Genomic DNA, 24,706 nt, shown 5'->3' with positions numbered 1-24,706 from the left:
GCAACCGGAGAATAAGATCAAGACGTGGTTCGTTCATCTCGATATCCGTGGAAACATCGTCATGGATCAGGTCAGATTCATTTCATGTTTTGACAGAAATGTCTATGTATATAAAAACCAGTTCATACACAGGTTTCAACACAACGTTTTTAATATAGAATAGAATATAATTGATTCGTAGGAAAGCTTTTAATAAAATCTTCTTGTAAATTAAGGTTGGGCGTACTATACTAGCACCTCAGCTACCTTAGCATGATGGCGCCGGTTAGACCATTTCACATCCCTTTGTATAGGGCGCCAGTTATTGGGTAGTGTGTGTGCACGTGTGCATGTGTATAGTAATATAACCGAGACCAAAAGTAAAAGAGCCCTCTTGCATGCTATGTGATTAATGTAGTCGTCTTGCTAATAATTATTGGGTACGTAATGTGTGTGTGCACGTGCGTGTATATAACTGAGACCGGTAGGTATATGTATACAAACATATTGAAAGAATAGAATTAGTTAGAGACCCTTACTAAAATTATCTTGAATTTCGTTTGCTGGTTAGTTTTTTCTAGCCAACGCCATGTGATTATAATACTATCTTTGTTGCTAAAAAAAAGTGATCTCGAATTTGTTTCACACATGCAGGGTTTAATTAAATATATATAAAATATTAAGAGAATCACAAACACGAGCGAAGCTTATAAAGAGGTCCCCTCCCTGGTTTTTTTTTTCTCAATAGTATAAACTTTATGTGTTTTCGTCCGAAAACTTTTATATGAAAAGTTGACACAGTCTTATAGATTAAAACAACATCAAACTTGTCCTTAACATATAATGTAATTTTTTTGTTTCTTTTTCTTTTTTTAACTAGTGTAGGAATTAGAAAATTTTAAACGATGCAAGAGAATTTAATTTCGTTTATTTATTAGGTTTGTATAATGTCATGTGATAGATAAGGGAATTTCGTGTTGCATGGATCATGCAAACGGTTTTATGTCACCTTCCACGATATACTTTATCCCCAAGCCACACAGTACTTATGGCATCAAAGTTTCTATTTAATATATATAGATAATTTGTGCGTTGAAACTTTGTATATTGATCTAAGAATTTAAACTTCTAATTATTATACCTAGATTAAAAACAAGAACGAGAAATTTGATTAAATAAGGAACCATAAGAACAAATAAACATGTGCATATTTTAGTTTAAATGTGATCTATACTTCCTTTTATAATTTATAACTTCTTTTACATATGTTAATGAGCTTATATAACTAAATAAATTGATTCTTACAGTACAGTCGGCTCAGACACTAGGCTTGAGTTTGGATTTCCTTCTTTCTATGACCAAATCATTGCATGATCCGATGAGCTATCAGTTGAGAGACTGGCTTCTCGGTTGTTAGTGACAACTCAGTCGATAGAACAGCTTACCTTGCTATGATGAGTTATAGAATCAACTGAGCGAAGCTAATCTATTTAAAATTGGTTTTGTAATGAATAAATTAAAACTCAATTGACAAATGAATAAACTTTTATGTATTAGACTATTAATCTCTATATTTGGTATATAATTAATGACTAATAAATAATTAGATAAAGTGGATCCTTTTTCATAAATTCACAAGTAGGATTTGCCTAAGACCTGAATACTCTAGGGGTATGCACGTGGTATTATGTTTATACATGTGTTTTTTGCCAGTTGACACGTGCTCTATTGATGACATGGCATCTATAGTTGAAGTTGTAGGTCTACGTGGCATGCTAATTTCTCATGTTAACATTATCAAATGCAGACATGGAATTTTCAGAAATTTAAGAAAATCAGTAATTATTGTTATAGTTATGTTAAATGTTAAGAATAATACATTTATGGTTACATGATACCCAAGACATTCTAATGTGTCTAATTTTACTCTTGTGTCATACTTTATTCCGTCAACTTTGTTAACTAATAGGCAGGGCCGAGTCCGAGAACACTTTAAAATTTTGGAGTTTGAGAGACTGAGACGAGTAAAAAAACGGGCCCCTAAAATCGTGTTCTCAATTTGGTAATAGGTAATTTGGTAATTTTACCAATAATATTGAAAAAAAAACACTAATTGTGAGAATTGAACCCACGACCTTTGTTTTCATAGTCTAAAACACTTCCTATTCAACCAAAGAGTAATTTTGTAGGGTTTTGTATTTAAACAAATATATATATGTATATATATAATATAAGTTTTATCTTTTAACGATTATGGGTCTCTCGGGAGAGTGGCCGGGTCTCTCGCCCTCTCCTTGGGCCGGGCCTGCTAATAGGCATGTTTTACGTTTAGGGTATGTCCGATAGAGAAGGCCACAAAAGCCTGCACACACAGGCGCGGAGGACTCAAAAGGAGGGTGCGAGTGCAAGGGCGCGGATGATCCCACGGGCGTGAAGACATGATTGTTTGTTTTTATCTCCAATTAGTAGTGAACTTTTAAATCGATTAATTAACCTCTCGATCGGCCTCACCCAACTACCACATTCTGAATTCATCCTACCATTACATTAGACTTTGTATGACATGTCAAAGCTATCAACGTCTACGTGGCCTTTCACATTTCACAGTATTTCATACTTCCCATAACACATAGCTTACAATCAGCTAAACTAATTAACAAAATCCATTACATATAATCTTCAACTAAATTATATTGTAATAATTAAATTAACTGAAGACACGAATATTTTATGCTATAAATTATTTGATCTCTCTTTATTATCATATTCATTTTATATCACTTTCAATGGCATCAAACATAAGATCAGGCCAGAGATCTAAACATGGGTACTGTCCTATTTAGGCCCAGAACGAGACCCAAATAACAAATTAGAAGTTTGTCGCTGTTAGCCCAACGGAATACAAATGACGGGCCCGTATGTTTTGGTCAGCCCAATGGTAAATATCTAACAAACTATGGCAAAAGAAATAATAACTAGAGGTGTAAAAAAACCGGTTTTAGACAAAGCGAACCGAACCGGTTTGGGTTTAAAACTGGGTCCCAAACCGCCAGTTTCAGCACCTGTTCCCCTTAAGATCTATCAAACCGGTTTTAAAACCGAATCGCTTTAAGGAAAACCGGTTTATAAACCGAACCGACGTGACCAAGCTGGCCTATCTTGCTTCTAAACCGGTTTGATTTGGGTTTAAAACCAGTTTTGTACACCTCTAATAACAACATATGTAGGAAATATAAGTGTCTTTTTTTTTTGGAACAGTGTTGAAACTACCTATAATACCCGAGCGCGTCATTTTAAGATGGGACGTCAACTGTCTATATTGGTTTTAACGCTCTAGTCCTGACTCATTCAGGAACACCATCAATGAAGAAACCTACAACTATAAAAAAATCTCTATTAAATCAAGTTTTGAACCTACTAACTATAAAAATCTCAAATCTCAGCTGTCATCGCTGCCATTTAATTAGATGACCAATTGGGTAACAAATGTAAATTCATCAAGTGAATTTTGAAAGATAGACATGAGAAGGTGGGCCTATGATAATGGGCTAAAAAGAGTATGGTTCAATGAATCATGTGAGGCTGACATTCTATTTATAGTAATCAATCAACAAATGCCTAGGATTCACGATGCATCATCCTACCGATTAGAAGGTAGACAGTAGTCAGTAGACATGAAATTTATTAGCGGTATAAGTCTTTATGAAGTATGGACACTAGTGGTTTAGAAATACAATATTTATTTAAAAGTAATCACGTTTCTACGGTATATGTAATTTTAAATATAAAAAAACAATGAGTGAAATGATATAAACATAAAGTACAATATTTGTAATTTTGTCTTTAATCTCTAAATTATTTAGTTTAGAGAAAACTTATGGATTTAGACCGTTAAGAAAACTTCATAAGGATGAAACAATAATTAAACATGAATAGTTATTATGATTATATCAAAACCTTCTTACTATTATTATTATTTATACGTTTATTCAAGGGAAACTTCACCTAGTATTATTAATCAAGTTTTTCAAGTGTTCAACTTACTAAAATAGCTAAAATTTATTTTTGATTGACTAAAGCCAGTCAACTTTTATAGATCTTCTAATTATCGAGTGACTCTTATTGTAAATATTTAAAAAGTTTAGATTTAGTAAAATAAATGAAACATATAATATTATTTCTAGTTATCATTTATGAAGTTCTTTATTTTTTAAGCTAAAATTGAAGTAGAAGGACCAGAAGGTATAAGTGAAGAAAAAAGTCCACTAAATAATAATATCATGTTTAATAATTGATCAATTTAAATAAAATTAAAAAACATAATCACTAAATACTAGCCAAGTTTGATATATTTTATTCACCAAAGTTTGATATATTTTATTCACCAGCTTAATTATTAAAAATTTAAACATTTTTATAAAATGAATTCACAAGCTGGAATATAATATAAACACTTTTTTTGTTTTTCGTTTCAGCATTAGACAATCTAATCTTTCTCTAAAGTATATTTAGAGAAAAAAATAATGTCTTTAAGAGCATTCTCTACCATATATCAATATATATCATATAATTACAATAAAAAACACTGTTTTTTATCTCTCACGTTTAATTAAATAATATTTTTTATAACTTTATCATTATCTATTTTCTTTCCTCAACTCACAATCACTATTAGAAAATATTAAAAAATTATACGATATGAACAGTGAAAACCCAAATTTAACTTTCTCATTTCTTTACTTACAACCACTCATAACCATAGTGTATAATTTACATATCTCCTTCACATATTTTAGAAAACCTACTGAGAATGCTTTAAGCCTCAATTTTATTTATCAATTTATTATTTAAGTTGTTATTTTCATCTTTAAGTAACACACATTTTATTTAGAAATTTAGATATGTCACATAATAAAATAATAATATAATTTTGAAGATGAGTGCTGGTAGTTGAAAAGTCAAAGCCATGATAAACAGGTGTAGGGTCCGATGAGACCACATCTTCAAGTGCACAAAAAGATATAAAAATCTAACTTTGTTCATGGATATCATACTCTTAAGTACAGTTCAAAAGTTGTCAACTGTCAATATCTCACTTTCTTCCTCAATTTCACCATTTCTCTAAACAAAACAAAACACAGATTCTAAACAAATCAGTCATGGACAACACCACTGTTACTACAGGAGATCACCATAATAATAATAATAATATTAAAGGAGTTGTGACACATGGTGGCCGTTACGTTCAGTACAATATTTATGGTAACTTGTTTGAAGTTACTAGGAAATATGTTCCTCCGATTTGGCCCGTTGGTCGAGGCGCTTACGGTATCGTTTGGTATGAAATCGAGCTCGTTGTGACATGTTTTTTAGTTTTGTGATATGGATATTGATAGAGTGAAATGAAATTTGATCATTTTATGAGTTATTTAATAAGGTTTGTCATTATGAGTCAATGGGTGTGCAAAGTCGGTTTTGTTTGGTTATGGGGGCTTAACCTTAACCATAACCATAACCGAGATTCGGTTTAGAAGATTGGTTAACCATAATTGAGTGGTTGGTTAATCATAGGTCGGTTTTGGGTTGGTTTCAGTTAAGTTCGATTAATGGCCCAATGTATTTATTATTATTATTTCTTTTGTTTCGGTTGAAATTGGTTCAGTTATCGTGTTCCATGCTCAATTATGAAATTTCGAAGCTGAAATATGCCGGTTCCAAGCTTGGTTATGGTGTTCCAACTTCCAAGCTCGGTTATAGACATTTTAGTTATGAATTTAATTGCTCGAAGCTAGAAATGGAGGTATAAAAGATGGAAATCGAGGTTTAGAATTTGGAAAAACACAATCATACAAGGTTCGGTTCGATTTCCATTAAAGTCGGTTAACAAGACACGTTACTCGTAACCATAACCTAACGATCGGTTAACCAGATTCACTTAGCCATAACCGATCAGGTTTGTCGGTTATGGTTAATTTTGGTCAGTTTTTTCGGTTTTTGGTATCTGGGATTTGCATTTTTGTGTGTTGCGTAGGGAAAACCGAAAACAGTTTGAGAACCCCAAGGCTCTGATACCATGTAAGATGGTAAAATATTGAGTTGACTATGTCTGCATATTGCTTTACAATATATAGACAACGAAATGCAAACTCTATTATAATAATTTTTCATGTTGGAATATTAGTCAACATAGTGCATTGATTTATGTATAATGTTGAATTGCGGTTGCGAGCTTTCATTGTTAAACCAAGGGTGTGTAATCTGTTTTATGGTTTATATTTCTATGGTTTTTGTTAGCATTATGCGTATTTTCGAAAGAAAATGAAGCGGGCTGACTATTATTATTCGTTCACTGCAGTGCTGCAATGAATGCAGAGACGCGTGCAGAAGTTGCCATTAAGAAAATCGGTAATGCATTTGATAACAGAATAGACGCCAAGCGGACGATAAGAGAGATCAAGCTTCTCTGCCACATGGACCATGAAAATGTGAGCTTCCTTACTGATGTGTTAGGGTTGATTGATAAAATCTTATTATGAGTTTTAAATATTTATCTGTGTTTAATGTCTGCAGGTTATCGCAATCAAGGACATCATACGCCCTCCGCTGAAGGAAAACTTTAATGATGTATACATTGTTTACGAGTTAATGGACACCGATCTTCATCAGATTATATGTTCAAATCAACCTCTTGCAGATGACCATTGTCGGGTTCGGCCCAATTCCTCTTATTGTAGATTTATACTCCAAAAAAGTTTAAAAAATCATAATCAGTATTTATTTATTAATCCTTTAAAATACATGCTATGCAGTATTTTCTTTATCAAATATTAAGAGGACTCAAATATGTTCATTCTGCAAATGTATTGCACCGTGATCTAAAACCGAGCAACTTGCTTCTGAATGCTAACTGCGACTTAAAAATTGCGGATTTTGGACTTGCGAGGACAACATCCGAGACAGATTTCATGACTGAATATGTCGTCACTCGATGGTACCGGGCCCCAGAGTTGCTCTTGAATTGTTCAGAGTACACAGCAGCAATTTACATCTGGTCAGTAGGCTGCATTCTTGGTGAGATTATGACCCGACAACCCTTGTTCCCGGGTAAAGATTATGTTCATCAACTTAGACTTATCACCGAGGTAATTATGCTTTACACCTTAGTTTAAAACAATGTTGTAAATAAGCAGTTTGACCATGTTGACTTGACCATGTGTTTACTTGTTTTTAATAGCTGATAGGTTCACCAGACGACGCGAGTCTTGGATTTCTGAGAAGCGATAATCCACGAAGATATGTTCGACAACTTCCTCAGTATCCAAAACAACAATTCTCTGCTAGATTCCCGAATAAATCTCCCGGGGTGTTGGATTTGCTGGAAAAAATGCTTGTTTTTGACCCGAATAGGCGTATTACAGGTATTATATCGCCTTAAATAACAGAAATAATATATTTTCTTTAAATATATGTTATATATGCATGTTCAAGATTCTTGGCCCGTTCGGGTTTTTATTACTGCAGTTAATGAGGCTCTTTGTCACCCGTACTTAGCACCGCTTCATGACATCAACGAGGAGCCTGTATGCCCAAGACCATTCAGTTTTGACTTTGAGCAGCCATCTTGCACTGAGGAGAATATCAAAGAGCTCATCTGGAAGGAGTCAGTAAAATTCAATCCCGACCCGTAAGAAATACTCGCATAGTTATAAATACATAAATATTTTTACTAGTTACTTTACAGTTTACATCCTATAAATGTTCTTTCCAGTTTATTTGTACCAAAATCATGTTCCATAATAGAAAACGCAACTGTACAAGATACAAACCATCTTTATAATTTCACTTAGCCGCTAAATGAACACCATACGCGACTTTAAATGCATAAAATAAAATACAAGTATATATCTAGAATTATGGCATAGCATAAGAACATTTCTTGAGCTCAACATTCTCTATATCTAGTTTTTCTTGAGGAAATTTACACATTCCAATATTCTCGGGTCCTTGATCAGGCAACAAGTCACACGGCTTCGGAACCACGCCACTAGTCACCCCTTCGACGTCACTACAAGTCCACGGGACCTTTTTAGCCTTGACACGCATCCCAATGGTCGCATTCGATATGCAAATCCCGGTAAACGTGTCCCCTGATATTCCCTCTAGTCGAGCCGCCATTGTAACGTTTTCCGCCACTATGTCTTTATAATTAATGTTCTGGATTATGGGAATAGCATTTGGGTCCCAGTGTGTGTCAGCATGGGACCCATAGTTTCCTGTGATCCAAAACACCCACTTCATGGTATGAAGTGACATGCCTTTAACATAAATGTCCTTGACGAACCCGCCACGCCCGACTCCGGTTTTGATCCGGACCGCTGATTCGGTGTTGATGGCGGTAATATCCTCTGCTCTCACGTCTTGAATCCCGCCCGACATTTCACTTCCCAGTGCAATGGCTGCACTGTAAGGAGAGATGCACGTGAGGCGTTTGATGATCAAGTGTTGTGTTGGCATACCGTAGGATATACCGTACTCGTCCCAACCGCTCTTAACCGCCACGCAGTCGTCCCCAGAGACAATGTATGTGTCCTCTATCCTTGTGTTTGAGCAAGAATCTGTTACACATTAAGTTCATAAAATTTACTGAAAAATGAAAAAAAATATTAAATGATGAATAAACTTAACCTGGGTTAATTCCATCAGTGTTTGGAGATTGTAATGGAGCCAAAATAGTAATTCCTTGGCAAAGAATGTTACTGCATTACAATAATATTATATGAGACCTTTGGTTTTAAGAAAAAAAGGGCATTTTTGGAAATCTCAACCAACATAAAGTGCATATTGCGCTAGGGATGTTCACAGTCCAGTACGACTAGTTTTATAAAAAATCTAGTCAACTGCTAATTATGGTTTTTACAAAAAAAGATTGCGTGGGTCGGCTGGATTTACTGGTTTGGACGATTTTGAACCATTATTTCTCATTTTTTTTTTACAAAAGCATAAGGTTGTATCAGCTTTTAAATAATAATAATAATAATAATAATAATAATGGTGATTGATGAATATAATGCATATACATAATTCATATTCCTAAATTGAAAAAAATTAAATAATACATGTTAAACGATCTGTTTGGTCTAGGCGTACGGTCATAAGTTGTCAACTGTGAACCAAGTCGTATGTATGCATATTAAACTGGCCGTCTTGTTTTAGTTTGTACCATATGTATAAAACGACGATTACCTGCTATAAACGGGATGGACATTCCATGAGGGAGAATTTAGGAACGTGACATTCGAAATCTGAATGGTATCTGAATACATTATCTCAAACAAGTATGGTCGGGTGTATTTTAATTTTTTCCCATGGAATTTTTGCCACCAAAGTAAGCCTTGCCCGTCTATCGTCCCATTGTCACCTAATCCAGCGGTCGATTAAATGTCAAGTTTTTATCATTAAATAAAGGTAAGTTGATGTCTAGTTTGTTAATAACTTAATATAACCTGTGATGATAACATCAGTGAGATTGGTTCCAAATATGAGGCTAATGTATCTTCCTCCTGCTGCATCTCGTCCGTGACCGTATGATGGTAGAGGATCAATCACTGGCCATTTACTTATGTCCTGTGATCAAGTTATGCATACAAATAATTAGTATATATATAAGTTATTTTGCCAAGAGTGCTACAAACTATTGTGTAACATTGATTGTTGATGTTCATTGTTTTAAAAATCAGACCGGTCTGAGTATCAGTTAATAACTTAATTCGCAACGGGACACTTTTTTAGTTTTTTCATACACCCTCTTTTTGCTGTAAACTGTAGTTGACAAAAGTAAGCTACAACTTACTGTGTAATTACTGTTGTATGAAAATCAGGACCCGATTAACAAAATTGTAAAATCCGGTTGAATTGTAGTTTTGGTTTTCAAAACATTGCTTTTAAAATATATTTTAGTTTATTTAAAATAAAAAAATTAAAAACTACTTTTTAGCATTAAATTGTCTAAAATTATAAGTTATGATCAGCGTTATATGATTTATTTATATTCTTGAAATAAGGACAAATCTATATCACATGTTCGAAACAAGCCAAAAGGCCTCATATCAAAAGCAATTCTACCCCTTCATTGGTGTGTGTACTTTTGTTTGTTTTGGAGAGATTAATATTTACATTATTAGAGACCTATTTCATATATGAATTAGTTTTTTTCCAATAAATGTATATATTTATTTATATTTAATTTATATATTTATAATAAAAAATTTATAATTTGGTTTATTCGAATCAACCCAAATTCAAAAAGTTTCTTGAATTCGGTTTCGGATTCTAAATTTTTGTAAATTCAAAGTCCAAAAACCGACCAGATGGACCCCTAGTTATTTTACACTCTTGTTTTGACTCAAACAGTCAAACTAGTTTCTTTTTTTATTATTATTATTTTTTTAACGACAAACTGATTCTAAATATTTACAAATTCAAAAAGTTTCTTGAATTCGGTTTCCGATTCTAAATTTTTGCAAATTCAAAATCCAAAAACCGACCAGATGGACCCCTAGTTATTTTACACTCTTGTTTTGACTCAAACGGTCAAACTACTTCCTTTTTTTTTATTATTATTTTTTTAATGACAAACTGACCCCTAGTTATTTTACACTCTTGTTTTGACTCAAACAGTCAAACTAGTTCCTTTTTTTATTATTTTTTTAACGACAAGCTGACCTGCTGTTAAATCATTCTATAATTGTATAAACCACCTATACCCGCATCTTTGATTTCCATATTAATAAAAATATATTTGAATTCGGTTTCCGGTTCTAAATTTTTGCAAATTCAAATAATCTGAAAACCGACCAAATGGACCCCTGGTTATTTTACACTCTTGTTTTGACTCAAACAATCAAACTAGTCCCTTTTATTATTATTATTATTATTATTATTATTATTATTATTAATTTTTTTTAACGACAAACTAAGCTGCTTATAAATCATTCTATAATAATCTTACAAACCACCTATACCTTCGTCTTTGATTTCCATATTAATAAAAAAATGAGAAAATTATTGTTTGAGTCCCTGTGGTTTTAAGGTGAAGACACAATGAGTCATTGAAATTTTTTTTGAACTGGTTGATTCCCCGTGGTTTCAGAAACGAACCATTTGAGTCCCTGCCCTTACTTAACTTTCAGGGTAAAACTTTCATTTTACTGAAACCACAGGGACTCAAATTGTTCGTTTCTAAAACCACAAGGACTCAAATTGTTCGTTTCTGAAACCACGGGACTCAACCAGTTCAAAAACATTTTCGAGGGCTCATTGTGTCTCCGCCCTAAAACCACAGGGACGCAAAAAGTAATTTTCTCTAAAAAAGAAAAATGTTTGATTTTAGTGACAGGTAACATTCCCATATAAATTGTACCAATAAATACTACAAAAACATACACATATAATTAAAAAAATATATAAGTATGATTTAAATATTAAAAATACCTGTGAAGCAAGGATGGTGGCATCCTTATGAAGAAAGAGTGTAAAATGGCTAGTGAGATTAAAGCTGCCGGTCAACCATTGACCAGCCGGCACATAGAGCTGAGCCCCGCCGTCTGAGCCGTATTGGCTCAACGTATTCACGGCTTCCTGAAAGGCCCTTGTATTTAATGTTTTGCCATCTCCAACCCCTCCAAAGTCTGTTATTGATGCACTATGGCCCCTGCAATTTAATGCGGTGTACTCTAACGACCCCTCTAAATGTCTTACGTTTCTACCCTCAACTCCGACCATGATTACGGCTAACGTCACAACCACGAATAACCATACCATGCCTCTCATCTGCAAAAAATAAATAAAAGTTGATGAAAATAGTAAAATAATGTAAAACTGTTATTTTTACGTGATAAAATATATAAGACAGGTTAGAGTCCAAACAAGCTGGCTGCTCGTGAGTTACTGAGGTCAGATCGATAAAAAAAAAAAACTCAAAACGAGCGGAGCTTTTTCGAACTTGTGCCTCAAATAAAGCTCATTTAGTTGTCGAGCCCGGGTTAAGGAGTCTGGTATGTTTTTAAGTTTTACCTATTTTTAGACCTATATGTATTAAATTTACACTACGTTACCGACCTCGAGCCGAGCTTTGGCTCGTTTAAGATACTACATGAGCTTAGACCAAGGTTAGGCTCGTTTAATGTTTGTCTTCAAATATATAAATATGATTAAAAATGTATATGAATTATTTATTAAATATTAAATGAGCCGAGCCCGAGCTTGGCTAAACAATTCACTAACAAGCTTGAGCCTAGTCGAGATTGGTCTCAGGCTTGGTTCGGCTCACTTACACCCCTAAAGACGGGTCATATTTGCTATAAAATGTATCTAAAAATAACTATATAACTCGTACTGACACAAGAACGGAACCAGGGCGTCAAGAGGGTCTGATGTTCAAATATTTGTTGGATTTTTATATAAGAACTAATTTAAATTGAAAAAAAAAATGAGTTGGACCTCTGGTGATAAGTGACAGAAAAGAGAGTTTATGACAACTCTGAATAAAAATTTCTGTTTCCGTCACTTTCTGATTTTACGCGGATTTTGAATTTGAAAATGTTAAGGTAGAACTTAGAAGTGTGTACTTACTTGAAGATGTGGAATGGTTTTGGTGTTGTAGCAACACAACATTGTTGGGATTGAAGAATAATGTGATGAGATGTGTTTGGTGGGGTGTTGGAAAAACATGAACTCTTTTGTGGGTATTTATAGGACCAAAAAGAACAACTCTTGTGAGCCAAAAATTCTTAATGATTATTAAATAATTAAGAATTAGTTAAACTGTTTTTCAGTTTTTAGATTATTATATTTTAATGACTGTTGATATCTTTCTCTTATGTGTTTTTCATTCAATGAATGGGGGACTACTTCCTTATTTTGTTCATTTTATTATCAAAGGTTAAAATGTAGCTTTATTACTTCCTAGTTATTTAGTAGCCATTTATGTACATTTAATTTCTGGAAAATAAATTATATAACGCAAAGATGTTTATTATATATATAATATATCTTAAAAGCGAGTTGTCAAACAAATTCATGATCAAACAAGACCAACTATCAAATTTGACAAAAGACATATTGTTATTTATATACGTAAAAAATAACCATGCGGATAAAATTTAGATTATTATATGTATTAAATCATGATCAAACATGATTAAGTATCAAATTTAACAAAATACATGAGATATTATTTGTATTACTGTATGCATATAAAATTTTGATATAATCAACTAAAAAGCATGTAGCATAGTGTACATAAGTACTTATCATTTTATGAAATTAGAATAGTTAAATGACAAGAGAGACTATTAGAACAGGTTAAAGCATATACACACACGCCGAGCTCAGTTAAAATAAAACTTTAAGTTAAATAAGATGAGCTCGAGCTACAAGAGTAGACCCTTATTTACATCATCTTAAGTATCTCATGTTTTTTTTTTCGAACGGTAAAATTTTATAGACAAGCGGCACACATTCAACAACCCGGAGCGGAGCCACCAAACAAAAACCAACAACACTATTACATCAATTTAAAACTACACCAATTTGACCATTCCATCGATTTCCTTTTGGCTCTATGTTTAAACCAAAGGAAACTTAGCGACTTGATATCGCCAATAATCTCTTCTAACTTCACCTCTTTGCCCCCGAATAATTCATCGTTTCTCGATTTCCTTATTCTCCATAACGCTATGATCACGATACCATGAAAAGCCTCATTCTCTTGGTCTCTAACCCCCACCGAGCAATGCATATCCAGCAAGCCTCTAACCGAGTCGCCGAAAACCAAAGGAACTTTGCACCATCGACTAAATACATCTCATATTAAGTGTCCAATTTTATGGGTTTTAATCTTTTTTTTATATTATTTATTTAAGATTTCTTTCTATCTTGTGACTTAGTGATGTGATTCATGATTGAACTATGGAAACTTGTGGCACGAGAAAATTTTGGGAACTGTCTCTTTTATCCCAAAGTGTTTTTATCTGCATAATTAAACTTAACAAAAACATCATAAACTATTAATAAACTTGACAAACTTTCTTTTATTGTACAATGAAAAAAATTCTTCTAGAAGCTCCGTTTTTTCTACACATACTACCCCGTTCATTAAACAAAAACTATTATAATCCACAACTGTAACACCCTTGACAAATATCACATAAATCATGTACTAGAGGTATGTCGATTCACACATATACCAGTTACACATTTAAGACAAATAGGGTGTGAACAAAGAGAATAAATTCACCCTTAAGCGTGCTTAAATGAGAAAATCCAAGGATGGATGATTTTCTACACATACTACCCGTTCATTAAAAAAAAAACTATTATAATCCACAACTGTAACACCCTTGACAAATATCACATAGATTATGTACCAAGGTATGTCGGATTCACAAACATGTTCCATCACATATGCCAATTACACATTTAAGACACGTAGTGTGACATCTGCCCCGATCCGACCCGACCCAGGTACCCGTTTCTCTGATCCGATCTCTTTCTTTTATGATTTAATATTTATTTTTACTTATATTTTACTTTTAATAATAATATATATTTTCCTTCCCGCCTCTTTCTCTCTTTTCCTTCCCGCCGTCCCGTCCCTCTTCTCTCTTTCCGCCTTCTTTTCCCTCTTGTCGCCGTCCCGCCCTTAAGCCTTGAACCTCTCTGTCCTTTGTTCCTTCCCGCCTAAGGTTGTCTGCGCAGCTCCACGCGTCAGACTCTTTACAAGGAAGCCTGCGTGAAGACCACCTGTTACTGCGATACGCGAGACGAACTGTCCCCGCAGCGCGCTAAGGATTTTAGTTCTTCCCGCGGCTCGCTATGGATACTGTTCTTCCCGCGACGCGCTAAGGAATATAGTTCTTCTCGCGACGCGCTTAGAATTGAAGTTCTTCCCGCGGCGCGCTTAGAAATATAATTCTTCCCGCGACGCGTTAAGGTTGGTTCTGTCTGCCTTCGCGCTCGCGCACTTTTGCCTTCGCGCTCGATGCCTTCTCGCGTTTAACCCTTGAGTCTTTTCTCCTGTTTAATCTAGCCGTTTGCTTTTGTGATGTCTTATCTTCTGTGCTGTTGACCTAACCTGTCTTATGTCTGAAAAGTTACTTTCGGCGCAGCATGCGCACCAACCCCATTGGTTGGCAGAAAAAGTGACTGACATTATCTTTTGGAGATCTGCTTTTTCCATGCTTGACCAGTACCTTTATCTGACCCTCCCATGCCTTTTTACTGTTCCCTGACAGCTTTTTCTCTTTTTCCCTGCTGCCATATCTTTTGATATCTTTTGCTTTTTGGAGATCTTTTCCCCTTTTCTAGGGATTGTGTCTCATAGGGTTTCTCTATAAATAATAATGTTAATTTCCTAACACTACACACACAAAGCACTTAATTTAATCTCTCTTGCTCCTTGCCGTTGTTCTTCCTCTGCCGCCTCCTCTCTCCTTGCCTTCGTCTTCCTCCCTGTTCTGCCCTGCTTTTCCGGTAATATATATTATATATAATAATTTACTTATTAATTATGCTAACTTATATTCAAGACATTAAAACAAATCATTAAAACAATAATCTTTAATTATAGGTTAACCTTGCTTGTTTGGTTCTTGCTTTACCTATCTTCACATCGTTTATCAAGTGAGTAATCTCGTACCTAATCCCTTTTATTTTTTTATGTTTTGGGATGTTCATGTGTTCATACAAACTTAGAGTCTTAAACTGTTTATGAACTTTAGTCGCGCAGTATCCCATGTGTTGAGGACGTAGACTTGGCTGTTTATTTGTATGTGTGGATCATTAACCGTCTTGTCGGTCTATTCCGCAGTTCTCATGGTACCATTAGATGAACACGGGAGAACTATCGTTTATGATTTTCTCTTTTGTTTACACATGCACAGTTTGTCTTGTTTGTGAGCTCAATTGTGAGCACTGGCAGTCTATGAATCTTAGAGTTGGTCCCGATCAGATTACACCCCTGTTGAAAACCAGACATACACATGTTGCGCGCAGATTTATTGTTATCTATGTATTAACTATTAAACTTGATTTCTCACCAACACGCAAGTGTTTGACGTTTATTTTAACACATGTTCAGGTTTGCAGTAGCTGTTTTGGAGCTCGAGAAAACGTAGGAAGTTCTTTATTTTGGACCTAGATTAAAATGTATCAAGACAAGTTATTGCGGTTATTGAATATTTTGAGTTATAATATATTGATTTATGTGATTTATGTTATCTTATGTTTACCTTGCGCGTGCGCGAATGAATGTATTTATTAAATATTGACACCCAATAGTGTCACGAGTAATGAAACAATATGTGGCGCCCCGATGTATAATCCGCCTTTGGTCGGGGTGTTACAGATTGGTATCAGAGCTCGTTGACTTTAGGATAGGTGGTTAGACGTAACGGCCTAGAATACCTAAGAGTCCCTTCTCGCGCATGAGAGAAATCTCATGTTTGCGCGCTTATTGTTAATTACTCGTTATTTATGAATATGCTCGCGCCTGCGCAGTATATGATTTTATGTTTTATTCCGCGATATTTCGATTTTTATTGATTTTACTTACATATTCGTTTGTTGGGATTGAAAATCTGAAAAGTCATAGTGATACATGAATAGTTGATTTTCAATTTTCAATTACGATTATGTTCTGAGGTTGGAGACTTGAAAAGTCATGGTGATACATGAATTGTCAACCTCCAATACTCATTTTCTTGTATATTTTATATTGAGGATTGAAAAGTCATGGTGATACATGAATCGTCAATCTCCAATACCCGTTTGCTCGTACATTTTAAATTGAGAATTTGGAAGGTCATGGTGATACATGAATTGTCGATTCTCGATTCGGATTTGTTACCTTTATTAAGTCTGCATTTAAAGTCATTTCTTTTACTTTAACTTTTGATAGTATCTAACTCTGCGAAACCAAGCTTTATAAAGTTATACTTTGCGATAAAACCAAGATATTAACTAAAATTAAAACTTTTATAGAATGCCTCCACTATCAGCTCGCCATCTTAGGAAGAAAGAAGCCGCGCGCAGGCGATCGCTGCAACGTTCCCAGGAAATGGCCACCGCAATAGCCCAAGCTTTGAGCCAAAACAATACCAACACCTCTGGTTACAACATTAAGTCCTTTAACGCGGGTAACCCTCCAAAGTTCACAGGTCTTGAAGGAGCCACCGTGATGCTCCAATGGCTCGAAAAGATTGAAAACACTTTCCTCCATACCCAATGCCCTCATGACAGACGAACCCTATATGCCTCCAGTGTCCTGGAATCCAGAGCGCTTACATGGTGGAATGGAGTAGCCCATGCGCGTGGCGCAGAAGCTGCTTCCAGCATACTCTGGGAGGAATTTAAGGATCTCTTGACGCGAGAATTCTGCCCTCCCAACGAAGTAAAGCGCCTGGAGGAAGAATTTTGGAACCTGAAGCAATACAGTGGAGAAGCGCGCGAGTACGCGACGCGCTTCCACGAGCTAAGCTTACTGGTCCCTCACCTTGTTACCCCTTCACGCCGAGCAATCGAGAAATTCCTTGGGGGTCTCCCCATGGAAATTCAAGATTCTGTATGGGCCAGAAACCCAGTAACCCAGATCGTGCTTTAACTGCGGTGATCCCAGTCATTTCCTGAACGCGTGCCCGAGGCTACAAGTGCAAATCACACAAGCGAATCCGGTGAACCAGATTTCAAACCAAGTGACGCGTGGACGAGCTTTTAATATAACCGCGCACCAAGCGCAAGCGAATAATGACGTAGTTAATGGTACATTTTTACTTAACGGAAATTATGCTTCTATACTTTTTGATACTGGCGCCGATCGAAGTTTTATCTCTCGCGCCTTTGAGCAGAAGCTTGCGCGACCGCGCGATAACTTAAAAGAAGATTTTTCAGTTGAATTGGCTAATGGTGAAACTATTTTAATAAACTCTGTGATCAAGGATTGTACGCTTAACCTTAATGAAAACGATTTTCTAATCGATCTCATCCCCATGCCTCTTGGAAGTTTTGATGTTATCATTGATATGGACTGGCTTTCGAAGAATCGCGCCGAAGTTATTTGCGCCAAGAAGATGGTTCGCATACCTCGAGAAAATGGTGATCTTCATATCTACGGCGAGAAACCCTCCCGCGGTCTTAAGCATATGTCTTGCGCCGAAGCCCAAAAGCTTATGTGGAAGAAGTGTATTGCATTCTTAGCCCATGTGGTCAAACCTGATGAAGAAAAGAAGCTTCGCGATATCCCTGTTGTGCGTGATTTCCCTAAAGTTTTTCCTGATGATCTTCCTGGTATCCCTCCTGCTCGTGAAGTCGAGTTTCGTGTTGATCTTGTCCCTGGTGCTTCCCCCGTAGCTAAATCTCCTTATCGTCTTGCACCCGCTGAGATGCAAGAATTGGCCAGCCAACTTCAAGAGTTGACTGCTAAAGGATTCATCCGCCCTAGTTCTTCGCCTTGGGGTGCTCCGGTGTTGTTCGTTAAAAAGAAAGATGGATCGTTTCGCATGTGTATCGATTACCGCGAGTTGAACAAACTCACCATTAAGAACCGGTATCCCTTACCGCGTATTGACGACCTCTTTGATCAGCTCCAAGGTGCCTCTTGTTTCTCCAAGATTGATCTCCGCTCTGGCTATCACCAGTTGCGCATCCGCGATGAAGATGTTCCGAAGACTGCTTTTCGAACTTGTTATGGCCATTTTGAATTCTTGGTCATGTCCTTCGGTTTAACCAACGCACCCGCCGTTTTCATGGATCTAATGAATCGGGTGTGTAGGCCTTTCTTGGATAAATTCGTGATTGTGTTTATCGATGACGTTCTGATTTATTCTAAGACCAAGGCTGAGCATGAGCAACATCTCCGATTGGTATTGCAAAAGCTTAGAGCCGAGCAGCTCTTTGCCAAGCTCTCCAAGTGTGAATTCTGGTGTGATGAGGTACAGTTTCTTGGCCATGTTGTGAACAAGATGGGTATTCATGTCGACCCATCCAAAATTGAAGCAATCAAGAACTGGTTAACGCCGACCACTCCTACCGAGATCCGTTCCTTTCTGGGCTTAGCTGGTTACTACCGGCGATTTATTTCGAACTTCTCAAAGATCGCTTTGCCTTTAACAGCTCTAACGCACAAAGGTAAACCGTATATTTGGGGCTCGAAGCAAGAAGAAGCCTTTCTGACGCTCAAGCGTCTGTTGTGTGAAGCTCCTGTTCTTGCGCTACCTGAGGGTAATGATGATTTTGTCGTGTATTGCGATGCATCCAACCAAGGTCTCGGTTGTGTTCTTATGCAACGAGGCAAGGTTATCGCTTACGCATCAAGGCAACTCAAGATTCATGAAAAGAATTATACAACTCACGATCTCGAACTTGGTGCAGTTGTATTTGCCTTGAAGATCTGGAGACACTACCTCTATGGTACTAAGTGTATCCTCTACACTGACCATAAAAGCCTTCAGCATATCTTTGATCAGAAGGAACTTAACATGAGACAACGCCGATGGAACGAACTCATCAGTGATTACGATTGTGAGATCCGGTATCATCCTGGTAAGGCTAATGTGGTAGCCGATGCGCTCAGTCGCAAACCCTGCCAGCTTAACTGTATCTTGCCGCGCACGCAGCTTCACTTCGCGCCGATCCTAAGCAACCTTGAATCGCGCACTCGTGACGCGCAGCGCGCATCCATCAGTAATGGTAATCTTCGCGCCGAGTTAGCGTGTGGCGCGGAAGCGCACTTTGTCCCTAATCTGAGTGGAATTCTTTGTTATCTCAATCGCATCTGGATTCCCTTTGATGAGAATCTTCGCGCTGATATCCTGAGTGAAGCGCATAAATCTCGGTATTCTATTCATCCTGGCGCTGATAAAATGTACAAGGATTTGCGCATTACTTATTGGTGGCCCGGTATGAAGAAGGATATTGCTGTGTTCGTAGCTAAATGCCTGACTTGTTCTAAGGTAAAAGCTGAACACCAACGCCCATCTGGTTTGCTCGAACAACCAGAAATTCCTACATGGAAATGGGAATGTGTAGCGATGGACTTTATTACCAAGTTACCTTTGACAGCAAGCAAACATGATAGCATTTGGGTAATAGTGGATCGTTTGACTAAGTCTGCTCACTTTCTGTCCATTCGTGAAAACTACCGTGTTGAGCAACTCGCGCAGCTTTATGTCAAGGAAATTGTCTGCCGCCATGGCACTCTTTTGAGCATCATATCCGATCGCGATGGCCGTTTTATATCCCGCTTTTGGAAATCTCTCCAATCTGCGTTAGGAACTCGCTTGGACATGAGTACGGCATATCATCCTCAGACTGACGGACAGTCTGAGCGAACTATTCAAACTCTTGAGGATATGCTCCGATCTAGTGTTCTTGATTTTGGAGGTAATTGGGATTCGCACCTGCCTTTGATCGAGTTCTCTTATAATAACAGCTATCATTCCAGTATCGGTATGGCCCCATTTGAAGCACTTTACGGTCGTAAGTGCCGCTCCCCGATTTGTTGGAGCGAAGTGGGAGAAACTCAAATCACAGGACCCGAACTTGTTCAGGAGACAACCGATAAAATCGCCAAGATCCGTGATCATCTGCTGACTGCCAGAAGCCGACAGAAGAGTTACGCAGATCGCAGGCGAAAGCCTCTCGAATTTCAAGTTGGTGATCTTGTTCTCCTCAAAGTGTCGCCCTGGAAGGGTGTTGTCCGCTTTGGGAAGAAGGGTAAGCTTGCTCCTCGTTATGTTGGTCCATTCAAGATTCTCGCGCGTGTAGGAAAAGTTGCCTACAGACTTGACCTGCCACCCGCGCTCAGTAATGTGCATCCAACGTTCCATGTATCCAATCTCAAGAAATGTTTAGCTGACGAGAACCTTCACATACCACTTGATGAAGTTCAAGTTGATGAATCCATGCATTTCGTTGAGAAGCCCGTTGAGATTTTGGATCGCGAGGTAAAGCAAACCAAGCGCAGTCGTATCCCTATTGTTAAAGTTCGATGGGAGTCCAAGCGCGGAGCCGAGTTTACATGGGAAAGGGAAGATCAAATGAAGATCAAGTACCCGCACCTGTTCTCTGCGCAACCTACTTCGAGATAAATTTCGGGACGAAATTTCTTAAAGTAGGGGAGACTGTGACATCTGCCCCGATCCGACCCGACCCAGGTACCCGTTTCTCTGATCCGATCTCTTTCTTTTATGATTTAATATTTATTTTTACTTATATTTTACTTTTAATAATAATATATATTTTCCTTCCCGCCTCTTTCTCTCTTTTCCTTCCCGCCGTCCCGTCCCTCTTCTCTCTTTCCGCCTTCTTTTCCCTCTTGTCGCCGTCCCGCCCTTAAGCCTTGAACCTCTCTGTCCTTTGTTCCTTCCCGCCTAAGGTTGTCTGCGCAGCTCCACGCGCCAGACTCTTTACAAGGAAGCCTGCGTGAAGACCACCTGTTACTGCGATACGCGAGACGAACTGTCCCCGCAGCGCGCTAAGGATTTTAGTTCTTCCCGCGGCGCGCTATGGATACTGTTCTTCCCGCGACGCGCTAAGGAATATAGTTCTTCTCGCGACGCGCTTAGAATTGAAGTTCTTCCCGCGGCGCGCTTAGAAATATAATTCTTCCCGCGACGCGTTAAGGTTGGTTCTGTCTGCCTTCGCGCTCGCGCACTTTTGCCTTCGCGCTCGATGCCTTCTCGCGTTTAACCCTTGAGTCTTTTCTCCTGTTTAATCTAGCCGTTTGCTTTTGTGATGTCTTATCTTCTGTGCTGTTGACCTAACCTGTCTTATGTCTGAAAAGTTACTTTCGGCGCAGCATGCGCACCAACCCCATTGGTTGGCAGAAAAAGTGACTGACATTATCTTTTGGAGATCTGCTTTTTCCATGCTTGACCAGTACCTTTATCTGACCCTCCCATGCCTTTTTACTGTTCCCTGTCAGCTTTTTCTCTTTTTCCCTGCTGCCATATCTTTTGATATCTTTTGCTTTTGGAATCTTTTACTTTTTGGAGATCTTTTCCCCTTTTCTAGGGATTGTGTCTCCTAGGGTTTCTCTATAAATAATAATGTTAATTTCCTAACACTACACACACAAAGCACTTAATTTAATCTCTCTTGCTCCTTGCCGTTGTTCTTCCTCTGCCGCCTCCTCTCTCCTTGCCTTCGTCTTCCTCCCTGTTCTGCCCTGCTTTTCCGGTAATATATATTATATATAATAATTTACTTATTAATTATGCTAACTTATAATCAAGACATTAAAACAAATCATTAAAACAATAATCTTTAATTATAGGTTAACCTTGCTTGTTTGGTTCTTGCTTTACCTATCTTCACATCGTTTATCAAGTGAGTAATCTCGTACCTAATCCCTTTTGTTTTTTTATGTTTTGGGATGTTCATGTGTTCATACAAACTTAGAGTCTTAAAATGTTTATGAACTTTAGTCGCGCAGTATCCCATGTGTTGAGGACGTAGACTTGGCTGTTTATTTGTATGTGTGGATCATTAACCGTCTTGTCGGTCTATTCCGCAGTTCTCATGGTACCATTAGATGAACACGGGAGAACTATCGTTTATGATTTTCTCTTTTGTTTACACATGCACAGTTTGTCTTGTTTGTGAGCTCAATTGTGAGCACTGGCAGTCTATGAATCTTAGAGTTGGTCCCGATCAGATTACACCCCTGTTGAAAACCAGACATACACATGTTGCGCGCAGATTTATTGTTATCTATGTATTAACTATTAAACTTGATTTCTCACCAACACGCAAGTGTTTGACGTTTATTTTAACACATGTTCAGGTTTGCAGTAGCTGTTTTGGAGCTCGAGAAAACGTAGGAAGTTCTTTATTTTGGACCTAGATTAAAATGTATCAAGACAAGTTATTGCGGTTATTGAATATTTTGAGTTATAATATATTGATTTATGTGATTTATGTTATCTTATGTTTACCTTGCGCGTGCGCGAATGAATGTATTTATTAAATATTGACACCCAATAGTGTCACGAGTAATGAAACAATATGTGGCGCCCCGATGTATAATCCGCCTTTGGTCGGGGTGTTACACGTAGGCTGTGAACAAAGAGAATAAATTCACCCATAAGCGTGCTTAGATGAGAAAATCCAAGAATGAATGATTTTTTCTATCAAGTATCCACCACCAGTGTAACAAAAACAAATTTTTGGCCTTTTAGTGACTAAACCGAACAATGTTGATTGGTATCATTTGATTTTGTTAAGATCTATATTACAGGTTATGCATCAATTTTGTAGTATAGTAGCATACATATTACATACTATGTATCCATCCAAATATTATCTTTTTTATGGGAAACCCTTATTATTTTGTTAAAGATGGAAAAAAGAAACAATTAGTGGGTCCATTTGAGTATGGTGGGTGGTGTGTATTACTATTATTCTATTGGTATTGTACCCACCCGTGAAGTGCCTTTTTGAACCCCATAACCGACCCACTCAACTTCACGGGGCATCCATTAGCAATGGTCCACAATATTATGTCATATCGTGTGAGAATGCTATTATATAACACTTATTTATTAGGAATTTTATTTTTTTGTTATGTACATAAGTTAGTAAAAAGAATTATCAAACTATAGAAACAGAGGTGATTTGTATGAAAACCGTAGGTATGCGTTGGTCATCTTACTATTTCAACTCTTAAGATTGAGATGTCGGTTAGATTTTAAATAATAAGAAGTGGTAAGAAGAAAAATATTAACTTGTTGGCTTAAATCTAGGAGGATGTTTAGGATTGAGTTTGAAAACTGCTTATTGGATTTTTTAAAAAGCAATTTTAAAAAGTCAGGATTTGAAGCTTTTAGAAAACTATTTTTTACCCATTTCAAAAAGCAAAAATAAAAAGAATTTTTGTGATTGCTAACACTTTTTAGCTTATTAGCTTTCTGAAAACACCAATAAGCCAATAAGTTGTTTTCAAACTCAGTCGCAAACATGTTTTAGGTACATCAATTTTTACACTCGAAGTAACTATTGTATGGGTAATTATATTGAAAATAAAATTATCCCATAAAATTGTCAACATAAAGTGTTCTTCCCAATGATAGTTTATGAGCAACGTATTTTTGTTTTAGTTATGAAAATGTCACCGCGCAAAATTATTCATCACGCAGATAATGACGTAGCTTAAACTTGTCCTAGTACATTAAATGGTTTTTACAACAGCAACATGATGTTGGAAATCATTTTATGAAAACATAGTCGGCAAGGTTCATTGATTGCTTGAATAATCATTGTCAATAGTTTACAAATTTATTTGATTAAAGTGTGTAAGTTTCACCAATTGGTTGAAGTTTGCAAGCTTCTTTTGTTAACAGTGTGCAAGTTCATTTGTTTGATGTGAAGTTCTTTGACTGTGAAATGTTTGGAATACTGAATAGTAGAATGCACAGAATTAATTAGGTTAAGACATCATCTATATTCTATACAAATATCTTACTAAGTTTTAATATAATGCATTTTTGTAAAGAATCGGGATAAAAAAGAAGAAAAATCTCATCACATCAGTCGTGAACCTGGAGTTCTTCTTATCAATGCTCAGTGTCTCTTAACTCGACGTCTTGGGTTGAGTGTAATCGGGTCACATAAATAGCGATAACTTGTTTTTGCAACCAGTAAAACTATGATCTATATAATGAGGCCATGAATA

General features: G+C 36.7%; 2 protein-coding genes across 2 annotated transcripts; one reads left to right on the top strand and one right to left on the bottom strand.

Moving 5' to 3' along the window:
- The first annotated feature begins 5,138 nt into the window (after nucleotides 1-5,138).
- On the top strand, nucleotides 5,139-7,751 carry LOC143563038 (mitogen-activated protein kinase homolog MMK2-like). Its single transcript, XM_077050682.1, has 6 exons — nucleotides 5,139-5,317; nucleotides 6,335-6,464; nucleotides 6,550-6,687; nucleotides 6,789-7,121; nucleotides 7,214-7,397; nucleotides 7,501-7,751. The coding sequence occupies exons 1-6, from the start codon at nucleotides 5,139-5,141 to the stop codon at nucleotides 7,665-7,667; spliced, it is 1,131 nt and encodes a 376-aa protein (XP_076906797.1). The 3' UTR covers nucleotides 7,668-7,751.
- A 49-nt stretch (nucleotides 7,752-7,800) lies between these two features.
- Nucleotides 7,801-12,716, bottom strand: LOC143563037 (putative polygalacturonase). Its single transcript, XM_077050681.1, has 6 exons — nucleotides 12,610-12,716; nucleotides 11,470-11,808; nucleotides 9,483-9,603; nucleotides 9,223-9,397; nucleotides 8,665-8,735; nucleotides 7,801-8,594 (listed from the first exon to the last, which is right to left on the bottom strand). The coding sequence occupies exons 1-6, from the start codon at nucleotides 12,706-12,708 to the stop codon at nucleotides 7,891-7,893; spliced, it is 1,509 nt and encodes a 502-aa protein (XP_076906796.1). The 5' UTR covers nucleotides 12,709-12,716; the 3' UTR covers nucleotides 7,801-7,890.
- Between the last annotated feature and the right edge of the window lie 11,990 nt (nucleotides 12,717-24,706).

Source organism: Bidens hawaiensis, unplaced genomic scaffold, assembly GCF_021521415.1.
Source record: "Bidens hawaiensis isolate Kalapana, Puna unplaced genomic scaffold, B.hawaiensis_p1.1 tig00021201_1, whole genome shotgun sequence".
Classification (NCBI taxonomy): domain Eukaryota; kingdom Viridiplantae; phylum Streptophyta; class Magnoliopsida; order Asterales; family Asteraceae; genus Bidens; species Bidens hawaiensis.
This window is presented reverse-complemented; position numbering and strand designations above follow the sequence as displayed.

What these genes read in the sequence shown, in the direction of transcription:
- LOC143563038 (XM_077050682.1), top strand. Translation starts at nt 5,139, where the DNA reads ATGGACAACACCACTGTTACTACAGGAGATCACCATAATAATAATAAT. An exon ending in GCCACATGGACCATGAAAAT is followed by an intron (nt 6,465 to 6,549) that starts GTGAGCTTCCTT and finishes TAATGTCTGCAG; the next exon opens with GTTATCGCAATCAAGGACAT. An exon ending in CCCGAATAGGCGTATTACAG is followed by an intron (nt 7,398 to 7,500) that starts GTATTATATCGC and finishes TTATTACTGCAG; the next exon opens with TTAATGAGGCTCTTTGTCAC.
- LOC143563037 (XM_077050681.1), bottom strand. Translation starts at nt 12,708, where the DNA reads ATGTTTTTCCAACACCCCACCAAACACATCTCATCACATTATTCTTCA. An exon ending in CACTGATGTTATCATCACAG is followed by an intron (nt 9,398 to 9,482) that starts GTTATATTAAGT and finishes CCGCTGGATTAG; the next exon opens with GTGACAATGGGACGATAGAC. An exon ending in GTCCATCCCGTTTATAGCAG is followed by an intron (nt 8,736 to 9,222) that starts GTAATCGTCGTT and finishes ATTGTAATGCAG; the next exon opens with TAACATTCTTTGCCAAGGAA.